This window comes from Cebus imitator, unplaced genomic scaffold (genome assembly GCF_001604975.1).
Source record: "Cebus imitator isolate Cc_AM_T3 unplaced genomic scaffold, Cebus_imitator-1.0 Scaffold0, whole genome shotgun sequence".
Classification (NCBI taxonomy): domain Eukaryota; kingdom Metazoa; phylum Chordata; class Mammalia; order Primates; family Cebidae; genus Cebus; species Cebus imitator.
This window is the reverse complement of record NW_016107315.1, coordinates 20,621,797-20,635,479: the sequence shown is the minus strand read 5'-3', so window position 1 is coordinate 20,635,479 and position 13,683 is coordinate 20,621,797. Positions and strand designations below refer to the sequence as shown.

The 13,683-nt window shown below is 35.5% G+C and overlaps 1 protein-coding gene across 1 annotated transcript; it reads right to left on the bottom strand.

Annotated features, from left to right (window-relative positions):
- Window positions 1-10,866: 10,866 nt before the first annotated feature.
- Window positions 10,867-13,282, bottom strand: LOC108306678 (olfactory receptor 143-like). Its single transcript, XM_037743583.1, is given in 3 exon segments — window positions 10,867-11,383; window positions 11,682-12,649; window positions 13,026-13,282. Coding segments are annotated over 3 exon segments (1,260 nt in total). The 3' UTR covers window positions 10,867-11,348.
- Window positions 13,283-13,683: the final 401 nt, after the last annotated feature.

Sequence of the window (13,683 nt, the reverse complement as noted above, 5' to 3'; positions counted from 1 at the left end):
TCTGAAGGGAAATCATTGTTTCAGTTTTTTCTCTCCTTCTTCTCTCATACTAAACAGAAATTTCCCACAAGGTCTACTTCGAGCCCTCATGTTTTTTGTGTAAAAATTCTGAAGAACTGCAGTAACTCACTTCACTTCAGGTATTGTCTCTCCGAGGACATTACCGAAATAACTTTTAATGGCTTACATCACTTCTAAAGAAGCTTTTTACTTTTTCAGGTTTATAATTTCTGAAATAGGGATATTAATAATAATATCTCTCATTCCTAATGTACAATTAAATGAAATAAGTACAATGGTAAAACAGCCTCTAGCACATGATAGTCAGTTATGTCAACTATCATTATTTGTGTTCTCATAACTTCTGGCAGATTCTCCATCAGGACTTTTCCCCTTTAATTTTTGTTTTCCCCTAAAAACTGTAAGTTTTGTAAAGACAAAGATCACTTTAGGCTTGTTTACTCCTTTGCTCTCAATACTAAGTACAGAGAAGAGTACATAGCAGCGCCTCCTTTAAAAATTACTAAAATTGTGTTATCTGGCCGAAAGTCTTCAGAACCAACTTTGCAGAGTTCTCATATACTTAGAATCTACAAACACAGTGACTTCCATATCTTTCTCTCAGACACCTCACAAGTTTAGACACTCCTTAGGTTTTAAAAGAACTGTACTACTGAGTTGTAGTAGCTTCTAACTGTTATTCTAGCATTTTTCCACATAATTCCTGTTATTTAGCCACCTACTCTGTTGCTAATATAAGCTCTGGAAGTACAGCTCTGCCCTCCCTAGTTTTAGAACTTCCAAAGGCTCTCCATTACCCACTGGACAATGAAGATATATAATAAAAGTTTAAGTTTCAAAACCATTATTCAGCCACAGTTAAAATTAGCAAATAAATTGAGATGAGAAGCCACAAAAGAGCTATTCTGATTGATTGAAGTGTTTTGAGCACATTGTGTATCGTATAATTTATCTTCTTTCTCAATAAATATGGGAGAAAGAATATTGGACAATGTTTATGTTTTAGAGTGTAAGAATGTACAAAAAATGAAAAAACACTAGTCAGGTGAGATTATATTTAAAATTTAAGTTTAAATCTTCATAAGCTCTCCTTTTCATCATAATAAATTATAGTTTTTTCTTCAATGTTTACCTGAAACAATTAAGAATATACCCCCAGATCTTTATCTGTAAAAAGGATATGTTTTATTTACTAAGAAATGTAATTTTCAACTCATGTTATCCGTTAGAAAAAAAAATTAGCTTCAAATTACAGAATCTCTTTAAAATAGGAGCTTATTTTGTTCACACAACAATAAACCTAGAGGTAGAATGTCCCAGTCTTGATTCAGCAACTAAACCCTCTCATCAAAGACCCAGCCTTATCCATTCCACTGTTCTCAGTCCGCTGACCTTATTCCTCAGGCTTTTCACTTTATGTTCACAAAACAGCTGTTATAGCTCCAAGAATCACCTGTATCCAAGAAGAAAGTGGGAAAACAATGCAAAATAACTCTCCTCACATTAAGTCTTCTCCAGAAGCCTAAAGATGGCTTCCCTCTATGCCTTATCAGTCAGAAATATGCCACACAGCCAACCTCGTTGCAAGGAGAACTGCCAAATGATTATCTCTTATTTTCAGCCACTCTCTTGAGAGAAATTTTCTGGCATTAGAGAGAAGGGAAGGAACAATGTTTCCTACAGGGCAGGACACCAACACCTTCTATGTCTGTCAAAAAGCTTGTGAAAGATGTTTGTAATAGGAAATTGTGTTTATTCAATTTAACTATAGAGTATACTTGTTATTTGTTAAGTGATTACTCTTTGAAGCTTTAAATCAAATCAGCTGCCCTAGTATACTCAATTACAAAAACATATATATGTGAAATATATATATATATATATATATGCATTAAGTCCATATTTATACACATAGTCCTTATGTAATGTAATTAAAATACAAAGAAAATGATTATATATTTATAGAAGGTTCTTTTATTAGCTGAAAGCCACAGGCTTTCTGAATGTTTTCAAACTTCTCAAAATAAGGGTTGGTCCCAAAGGACATTATCAAGAAAGTGAAAAATCCCACACAATAGGAGAAATACTTGTGAATTATATAATATTAAAGGATGTAGCGTGCAGCATGCCTAAATAACACTTAAAACTCAATAATAAAAAGATACATAATTTTATTTTTAAATGGATAAATGATTTGAATAGACATTTCTCCAAAGAATATACACAAATGGCCAATAAATATGTGAAAATATGTTTAATATTATTAGTAATTAGGGAAATTCAAATCAAAACTACAATGAAACATTACCTTACACACACAAAGATAGCTATAATTTTTTAAAAATAATAAAACCATGTGTTGGTGAGGATGCAAATAATTGAAACCCTGGTACACTGCTGGTGGGAATGCCAAATGGCTACAACCGCTTTGGAAAATAGTCATGCAGTTTCCCAAGAGGTTAAACATAGAATTACTATTTGACTCAGAAATTCCTCTCTCAGTTATATGCATCAGAGAAATAAAAAACACACATTAACATAAGACCTTACATATGAATATTTATAGCACCATTGTTTATAATTGTCAAAATGTAGGGAAAAAAACACCAAATATCTACCAACTAGTAATTTGGTAAACAAAACATGGTATATTAATACAATGGAATATTATTCTGAAAAAAAAAAAAGGTGAGTAGGGGTGAATGAATGAAGTATCATTACAAGTTAAAGCCTGATAAACCTTGAAGACATATTAAATAAGAAAAACTAGTCATGAAGACCACATATCTTATTATTTATTTTATAGGAAAGACCCAGAATAGGCAAATCTATATAAAAAGAAAGTAGATTGGTGGTTCCCTAGGGCCCAGGGTGGGGAAATAGGAAGGTGAGAGTTAAAGATATGGGGGATTGGGGAGATGAGAAAAATCTTCTAAATTTGGTTATGGTTTTGCTTGTACAATTCTGTGAATAAACAAAAAACTATTAAATTTTACCCTTTCAATGTGTGAATTATATGGTATATGAATATTTTGATAAAACTCTCACCAGGAAAAAAAATAGTAAATTCTTAAATAACAGAAGAGGAAATAAAAAGAAAATCAGAAAACTTATGGAAGGAAAAGAAAATGTAAACACAAAATGTGTGCAATGTATTTAAATATGATGGTTACAGGTCAATTTATGCCACCTAAGTGCCTACACAGGAAAAGAAGAGAGGGTCACATTAGAGACTAAAATGTTCATCTCATGAAACTACAGAAAGAATACCTAGTTAAAATCAAAGGAACAGAACAATAAATGATAAAGAAAATGACCAAAAAAGTCTAATGGGAAAAGAACAATATATAAAATCGATTAACCTAAAAGTTTTGTTTTTTATATTAATAAGAGTGATAATCCACTAACCAGGCATGTCAGACAAAAAAGAAAAAAGACACACATGACTGAAATATGAAAAATGAATGATGTTGCCTCAAATCCTATAAACATCAGAAGGAAAGTAAGGGAAAATTTTGTGATTTTTAAATGTATGCTAATAAACTTGACCACTACTAAAGGATAAATTTGTTGAAAGACACGAACTGCCAAAGCTCACTAAAAAATAGTAGGTAACTAGAATGACTTTATATCTATTTTTGAAAATGAATTTTTTGAAGAGGAACAATGCCTCATGCCTACTATCCCAACATTTTGAGAGGCTGAGGTGGGCCGATCACCTGAGATCAGGTGTTCGAGACCAGCCTGGCCAGCATGGTGAAAACCCATCTCTACTAAAAATACAAAAATTAACTGGGTGTGGTGGCAAGTGCCTGTAGTCCCAGCTACGCAGGAGTCTTGAGGCAGGAGAATCGCTTGAACCCGGGAGGTGGAGATTGCAGTGAGCCAAGATCGTGCCACAGCACTCCAGCCTGGGTGACAGAGCAAGACTCTGTCTCAAATAAAATAAAATAAATAAAAATTGAATTTTCAGTTAAAAACTTTTCTACATATCAAACTCCAGACCCAGATAGCTTTGCTCTTAAATTCTACCAAATATTTACAGAAGAAATAATATTCATTCTACATGAAATCTTTGAAAAATTAAAAAGGATGGAAAACTTTGCAATACACTTTATAGACAATTATTTTGATAACAAAAGCAGGCAAAGTAGTTATAAGAAAATAAACAAAATCAATAACCTTCATAAATGCAAATTTTTTAATTTTAGCAAATTGAATTCAACAATGCATTAAGCAAAAACATATCATGGAAGGTACGTTTTGTTTTTGGCAATGCCTAGCTGGTTTAATATCTGTATATCAATCAATATAATTCACCATAAAAAATACTAAAAATACAACTATATGATCATCTAAATAGCTGGGGGTGGGGGAAGCATAAAAAAGTCTAAACAGAAGGGAACTTCCTCAGCCTGATGAAGGGCATTTACAAGAAAATCTACAGTTATATTTTTTCATTTTAAGATGAAAAATGAATACTTTATCCCTAAAAATGGAAAAATGAAAAGTATTTCCACTCTCACTACTACTATTTAATATTGTCCTAGAGGTTATAGATAGTAAAATAAGGCAATAAAAAGAAATAAATGACAGATAGATTGAAAAAGAAGAAATAAGATTATCTCTATTAGTAAATTACTTGATTGCCTATATTTTGAAATCCCCAAAAGTCTAAAAACTAATACTACTACAACTCATAAGGTATTTTAGCAAGGTCACAAAATATAACATCATTTTTTAGTTATTAGTCATAAACTATTGGAAATTGAAATTTTTAAAAGGAAATACCATTTACAACACCAAAAATTTAACCCATAATGAGGAAAACATCAATTTGTAAGAAATGCCCAGAAATGACACTTATGCTAGAATTAGTAGACGCAAACAATAAAGCGGCTATTATCAATATGTCCCATATGTCTGTGAAATTGGAGGAAAGAATTAGCATGTTAACTAAACACATGAAAGAAATGACCAAAAACCAATAAGAATGTCAAGATGTAAAATAATATCATGATTAAAATGAATAATACACAGTAGGGGATTAACAGAAAATTACACACTGCAGAAGAAATTATTAGTGAACTTGGGAGCATAACAAGGGTAACGCAAAGAGGACAGAAAGACTAAAACAAATAAACAGAGCACTAGTGAACCATGAGACAATTTCAGGTGACCCAATATATGTGCCATTGGAATCCCAAAAAAGTAGAGTCATAAAAACCATTTAAACAACTAATGGCCAATATTTTCAAAATTTGATGAAAAGTGCAAACCTATACAGCTCCAAGAATCTCAAAATAACTCTAAGCAGAAGAAACAGGAGCAATACTTCTCCAAAGTACATAACAATCAAATTGATTGAAGCCACTGATAAAGAAAAAAACTTAAAAGCCACTGATGGTAGGTAGGGGGTGTGGGAAGGATATATTACATACAAAACAATGAAGGGAAGAGTAAAAACAGAGCTTTTGTCAATACAAAGTAAACCAGTCAACAGTGAAGCAACATCTTTCAATTATTAAAAGAAAAATACCATCAACCTAGATTTCTATACCTGGAACACATATCTTTTTCTAATTGAAAAGAAATAAAGAGGCCAGTCATGTTGGCTCATACCTATATTTCCAGCACTTTGGGAGGCCGAGGCGGACAGATTGCTTGAGGCCAGTAGACCAGCCTAGTCAACACGGTGAAACCCCATCTCTACTAAACATACAAAACAACTGGGCGTGGTGGCACACGCCTGTAATTCCAGCTACTCTAGAGGCTGGGGTAGGGTCATAGCTTGAACCCGGGAGGTGGAGGTTGCAGTGAGCCAAGATTGTGCCACTGCATTCCAGCCTGGGCGACAGAGCTAGACTTCGTCTCAATAAAAAGTAATAATAAAATAAATATTTTATAATAACTAGTCCTTACAGCATATGCAAAGTATAATGGTTAGCAGAATGCTGGAATTGCTTTTCTTTGTATCCAGTGTTAACACTGTCAAAACTTCTAAGGTGGAAAAGTCTTTATCAGTGAAGTTTTTCTGTTGCTTATTTATGTTACAATTATACATTTTAAAGAAACATGAAGTATAAATACAGACTACTCTTTGATAAGCCTTGTATTAAAGTATCAAATGGTGGTGTAGCTACAAAATTCCAATTCTCATTTTATGGTTAGTAATTTAAATTTGCTTATTTGAATTTCTTAATTTGTGAATAAGTATGTTTGCTATTTCCTTCAATTTCAGCAAAAGGAGATTTTTTGTAAGTTTAAGCTGAATATTGCTGTATAATATAAGGAATACATTCACATTGGTGTATATCCCATAGTTATAAAACCAGCCTATTGGCATTTGGGGAAAAAGTAGCTTTAACAATGAAATAAAGTTTTGTATCATTTAAATTAAAAGTTTAAATATTTCTTTGGAGTCCCATGAAGGCTGACCCAAGAGTTCAGACAATGTAACCAAAGTCTGGTTTTTCTATGTCCTTTTCTTGGCTCTGCTCCCTCTACATATATTCGATTCTAACCAGGTTTTCTGCTTGTGAGTGAGCCATTGAAAGAAAGTTCAAGCTCAAGGTTGCTATCCTCTGGCTGGCAAGTGTGAACAGCTGAAAAGCATTATCACAAATTGCCTCTGATTTGCTGAGCCTGATTACCAAAGTTGTAAAGGCCCACCTCACTAAAATCCAAGAATGTCCAGCGTGATTATCCTTCAAAATAGAATTCCCTGAGTCAGAACATTAGAAATGAGAATTCAGTGATGGAGGCAACTTAGGAAGAACAAACGTTTAAAAAGGAGAGAGATAATTGTGAGTTTTTCAATAAATAAGCAAGCTAAGAAGACTAATGCATTAATTTTAGGCAAATAAGATGGATCCAGCTCACATGCTGAGAGACAGAAATAATACTGTGCATTGAGAAAATCTGGAAAAAAGGAATCTAAGTGCTTGCAAAACTATGAGCCCAGCAAAAGCTGGAGAAAATTCCTCAGTTCTGGAAACTTGTTTTAGATTGTGTATATTTATCTTTATGTTTTGTTATTTCTCCAACAGCTTTTTTTTTTTTTTGAAAAGTCCAGCATGAAACTGTTGTGTGGAAATTAATAACAAAAGCAAGGTCCCAAATAGAACAATAAAAGCTATTAACATATTTTGAATGGCCAGGTGTAATGGTTCAGGTATAAGAATTGAAAGGAGGTAAATCAAAGGGGCACAGAAAAATTCAAGGGAAAGGCCTGTGACAATATGTGTAGCTACCTAATCTCTACATGTTTTCTCTCCTGTGTACATTATTTACATGATGCCTTGTAATGTTAAAGTTTACCAAATATGTAATGGAAAGAAACTTACAAACTCACAAAACTGAAATATGTAGCACCTCACTTTTTTAATGCTAAATATACAAATATTTTTTCAGCTATCATCAAACGTTGAACTGTGTAGTAAGTGCACCCAGTCCACTGGCCCTAAATTGGACTAACTAAGCTATTTAACAACTTAACTATCTCATATTGTTGGATTAGGTTTCTGAGACCTAAACAACCACTTAATGCAGCGAAAAATAATTTAAAAGCCTGGCGACCGGTCGCAGTGGCTCACGCTTGTAATCCCAGCACTTTGGGAGGCCGAGGTGGGCGGATCACAAGATAGGAGGTGGAGACCATCCTGGCCAACATGGTGAAACCCTGTCCCTACTTAAAATACAAAAATTAGCTGGGCGTGGTGGCAGGCGCCTGTAGTCCCAGCTACTGGAGAAACTGAAGCAGGAGACTTGCTTGAACCCAGGAGGCGGAGGTTGCAGTGAACCGAGATCATGTCACTGCACTCCACCCTGGTGACAGAGGGAAACTGTGTCTCAAAAAAATAATAAAAAAAAAATAAAAAACTGGCAATATTTTATGAACTGGGTACTGGTAGTGATTACATTGACTGTTTTCATTATTCATTAAATTATAAATAAATATTTTTTGAACTTTTCAATGCATATGATAAATTTGTTGATAAAATAAGGAAATACAGTTTTTTTCAGTATTTACCATATTAATGTAAATTATTTAAAACCCAAAATACACTTATGATTAAATCAGAATTGTGATTATTTTATTTTTATTAGATAACATTTTCAAATAAAATATCTTCATAATTATCAATAAAAATTTGTGCATGCTTCTGGAAAGTAATGTTTTCTATCAGGTTTTGTGAATAAAACAGCCACTTGTAATTACTGTATGAGAATTCTTAATAATTATAACTACCAAATATTTACAATCGCCACCAACAACAAATTTGAATGTAAAAGTAAGTAACAGAATTTAAAATTGTTTTGAAAAAAAATCAGCCAAATATTTGACATTGAAATTCCATTCAAATAATGCAAATGGTCTCTTCTTTCATTGACAAATTTTATTTTGAATCAGTTTGGAACCAACTTCACTTTTTTGCTTAATATATTTCCAAATAACAAAGATGCCCTAATTTGCAGAAAACTTGTGCAGTTTTAGACCAGTCGTGCCAGCTTAGATGGTACTAACAGAATACATCGGCTGGAAATGAGCAGAATTATCTGGTCTGGGAACATAGAGACTAGACCACATACAGCAGCACCTAAAGTTGGGCACTGCACTCCTTGGGCACCTGAAAACCCCCTCAGCAACCCCTTGGGCCTCTTGTTCACAATGGGCTCTGTCCCCCTCTGCACGTGACAGCTGTTGCTGGTGTCCAGGGGGTGAAGCATCTCTTTGGTTGGGCTTTTAAAATGGAGCAACGGGTGCTATCTTGTCTCCTTGTTCTTGCTCCTGCCAAAGTTGTGGTGTGAGGTCACATCAGACCTCTTTACTCGTGACCACCCAGGGGCCCTTCCCAGGCTAAATCTGCCAGAGAAACCAGACTCAAACTCCCAACCTGAGTATCCTAGGTTCAGTACCGTAACCTCTAACCCCTTTTGCCATTCTATCTGCTATGCAGTAGTTAGAAAGCTCTGTCCCAGTCTATATTCATAAAGGAGAAAGAATGAGACCTTTGGAGAGAAGTACCTCAAAACCTTTTCATTAATAAGTCAGCCTCGGTGCTATGTCAAATCCAGGACCTGATAACATTTCACTTCTTTTGGGTGATGAAGTGAATGTGGTTAGTAAATAGGCACCATTTCATGAGCCTCAAAATATAAAGTTTCTAACATTTCTAACTTAATGTTTTTCCTGAAAGTTAAACCTTGGGATATTGCCCTTTTAAGTTAATGAAACATAATCTGTGTTTAAAATATATATAATTAATATAATTAACCTTTTATGTAAAACAAAAGATTTTATATGCCTTTAACATATGTTAGCATGTTTTTCCAGTTTGAATTATATATATGAAGAAACTATGATACAACAAATAAGAAAGAAGTATTTGACAATATCTGCATCTTTACTGAATTACACATACAAAACTTGTAAACATTCAATAATTTTAAAATAAGCTTATGCATTCTTAAGTTATTTTATATCTAATTTTCTTATTACATTAATTTTTAAAAATAATAGGCTTTAATTTAAATTCTAGTTATAAATATTATTAGATGTGGTTTTAATTAAAAAGTGAAATCAATTACATTTGCCAAGTCAACACAAGAAATTCAAATATAAAATAAGCCTGTTGACTTCACAGAACTAACTCAAGCTATTTGCTGATTCATTTTCCAGAGGGAGTGCTGGTGACTACAATAAATACAGTACTCAGATCACAATATATATTCTCTGCCTGCAATTTGCATTTTACTATTTTGTTAAGTAGTGGGTGGTTGTAGACATGAATTTTATACACCTATTTCTGTGTTATTATTAAAACATGAACTTCTAAAATATGTGCTTTAGAGCAAAACAAACGTTTTAAGGTTTCTCTTTAACCAAGCACTATAATTAATCTAGGCAAAAGAAAGATAGAAGCAAATACAGACATTCAGATTCTGCTTCATGAATAAAAGTTTTAAACAAAATTAAGAAAGTGAGATAAATATCATAATGAACATAAAAACTAGACCCTTCACTCTAACACCAATAATTTTAATCACATTAAAGTACTTAGCCAAAGATATCATATTCTAAGGCTATTCTCACAAAATGTTTTAGAACGTTTCAAAAATTATGGTATCTTTGTATAAACATAAAAATTACAGTGATAATTAATCAAGTCCCCTGCTTATGATATATTCTTTGAGGGGCATCTTCCCCTGAGTTCATTCAAAGTAGTAATGATACAGGATTTTTCTCAGCCACTTTGCCAACTGGGAACCTCCATGGCCTGCAACACCTCCAACCCCCCTCAAGGGCCTCACTCAGCCCAAGGCCTGCTGCTGGAGCACCCCACCTACTCGGCCTGCCTGTCTTATAGATTGTACCTGCATTCAGTAGTTCCTGAGCTATTGTCCCATGACCAAGAAGAATAAGGTTACACTGACAATTCAAAGGGTAAAGATGGGCAGAGAAGAATTTTATTAAGTGACAGAACAGCTCTCAGTGGAGAGGGGATGGAGGGGGTGGCCCCTCATCCCTGCATTCTGGTGGTTTCTCTCCCAGTGTGACTGGATTCGGGGCTTCTCACGGACACAGAATGGGGATTGCATGCTGATTGGTTTGTGAGTACGCAAGAATGATTAAAGCAAAGACATCACTCAAAGTTGGCAGAAGACAATGTAGAAAATCAATTGGGAAAGGGTAGGTAAATATGAAATGGGTGAAGTGTGGGAATCAATCAGAGGAAAGTGCACCAGATAGAAAGACAGGCTCTCAATACAGTTTATGGATTTCACTTGTAGCTTGGCTTTCAAGCTTTAAACTGTCTTTGGCTTGAAGGTAGGGTTTCACCAGGGACCTGCCCCATCTGCCAAGGCATTTCTGCCTCCTGCTGCTATCAGTAATAGGCAGTAGACGGTTTAACTTCTGTGTAGAGCCTGATTTTTTATTCTTTTTGTTATGATAACTATTTTTGTTTCTAAATGTAGGCATAATATCTAATAGGCCTGTACAGTACATATACTGCTATGGAAATAGTGACACGCCTTACCAAGAAGGCCTGACCCAAACTCCTCAGCCTCACCATTCAGGAAATTATCGCTATTATTAAAATATATGAATAAAACATCTCTTTGGAGTTCACCCTGTTTACCTACCTTAAAATCAAAGCAGAGGCAAGTACATTTTTCTAGTTGGGGATCAAAGCCTTGAAAAAAATCTCTGAGCTACAGGCATTTTGGCTGAGAGCACCGTCATTCCCATACAACCCCCACCTTCCAGGTCATACTGAAATAACTCCCCAGAAGTCCTTTTCTTCCCAGAATTCTTCTTTCTTTCAATTTATTCCTGGGATGAACAACGGTTTTGAAAATCAGGCTCTGCATCATTAACTGTGTGACCTCGAGCCAGTCACGTATCATTTCCTCATCTAGAAAACAGGATAAGGAGACCTAAATGTAAAGGGATTTGTTAAAATGCAGCACACAGCATGGGTCTCAGATTTTATTTCTAATTCTTAGAGAAAAAAAGAAGTCAAATTTACATATTGAAAAAATAAATCTCAATCTCAATCAGGCAAATTTGTGCCATATAATTTTGTTTGATTTTTAAAATAAGTATTAGATCTCTTTTTCCAAATAAGAACCCCTGTTACACAGATCTACTCAGTTTGTAATTTTCTTTAGGGTTTTCTTTAGAGCAAGTTTAACATCCTTGTTCCTGAGGTTATAAATGAGGGGGTTCAGCATGGGTACCACATTTGTATAAAACACGGAGAGTAACTTCCCCTGACCCATAGACCTATCAGATGATGACTTAACATGAGTAAGCAGCCCAAATCCATAGAATAGACCAACAGTTATTATGTGGGAGCCACAGGTACTGATGGCTTTGGACCAACCCTTAGCTGAGGACAAGTGAAAGATATTGAAAAGAATCAAAGCATAAGAGAGTAAGATAATGATGCTTGATACTATAACAACTGTGCCCACCGTAATAGACATCACCAGCTCATTGGCATAGGTGCTGCTGCAGGAGAGCTGAAGCAGTGGGAAGATGTCACACATGTAATGGTTGATGAAATTGGAGTCACAAAAGATGAGCCTCATCGTACACCCTGTGTGGACCATGGCCCCAGCAAACCCCATTATATATGAACCAAACATCATCAGAGAACAGATTTGAGGGGACATGGTGACCGTGTACAGAAGGGGTTTGCAGATGGCCACATAGCAATCATAGGCCATGGCTGTCAGCACGTAGCACTCGGAGTTGACAAAAAAGCAGAAGAAAAAGAGCTGAGTCATGCATCCTGGAAAGGAGATGATGTTTCTCTCTGAAATAAAGCTCATCAGCATTTTGGGGGTAAAGACAAATGAATAACAGAGATCAATGAAGGACAGATTGAGAAGAAAAAAATACATGGGGGTGTGAAGGTGTGAATTCAGACAAATTAGATTAATTAAACTCAAGTTGCCCACCATGGTGATCATATAGTTCACCAAAAACAGGAAAAAGAGAGGCAGTTGGAGCTCAGGTTGGTCTGTTAATCCCATAAAAATAAACTCAGTCACTGAAGAGTCATTTTCCACAGCTATTCACTTGCTGGGTGTGATCTGTAGGAACAGGGGTAAAAAGCTTTAATAATGGACCCTCAATCTGTCTCCAGAGGGAGAGCTGAATCTACTGGTTTACAACCCCAGGGATGTCTAAAGACACATAGCAAGGCATCCAAGGCTTAATACTTTCCATGGTGATTCCTTATAACTTCCTTTTCCTGCCTTTCTCCCCTGTCATGTTGTGTGTCTGACAGTGAGAATTCTGTACACCTCCCAATGTGTCTGTACGTAATTCCCTCCATTCTCCTCAAGCTTCTCTAAGAATTAGAGCTGGGAAAAGCAATGAATAGATGGTGTTCCCCCAGAACCTTCGATTTACATAGTTTTGAGTTTGAAAGGAAATTATCAGGGCAAAAGTGATTCAATGCGTACCTTTCTATCCTTGGAGGACTCACTGCTTCAGACCTCCAGGACCCTTCCTCCTCACAGTCCTGAAAGGGTCAAAGTTTCTGATGATGAAGGAGGTAATTGCCAACAGCACAGACCTCTGGCTTCGACATGTTAGAAGAGGTATTCTAGGGATTATGGCATAATTTCTGTTTGAGAATTTTCCCAGAAGCTTCTCTTCGCTTGCATGTAGGAAAGCAACCACTTTATAGAAGCCTCCTAAAGTCAGATGACTGGAATGAAAATCTATTTCATGTCCCATCATTCTGGGAAAGTTGGTTAGAAGCACAAAAAGTTATTCTCTGCTTTATGATTTCCAACCAACTTTAATGAGCCCCTTGAGGGTAAATATTACCAACCCTGTATTTACAACCTGTGTCACGGATCCAACATTGGCTCCTTTGGGACTCCTCAGTGTTCCACTCAGTTTATAATTTGACATCAGGAAGCCCTAATCCCCAATGCAGAAGGGTGAGCGCCTCAGTTTGTCATCATCCCCTGGAGTCAGTGCAAAATTCTACAGGGGAAATATCCGGGGCAGAGACAGTTGCCGTTTCTGCTACCTTCCCACAAGACCCTGGGATTGCGTTAGCAAAATACTGGATCATAGCTTTAACACTATACATGCTTGTGGATTCCACCTCAATAGAGATGTAGCAAAATGGT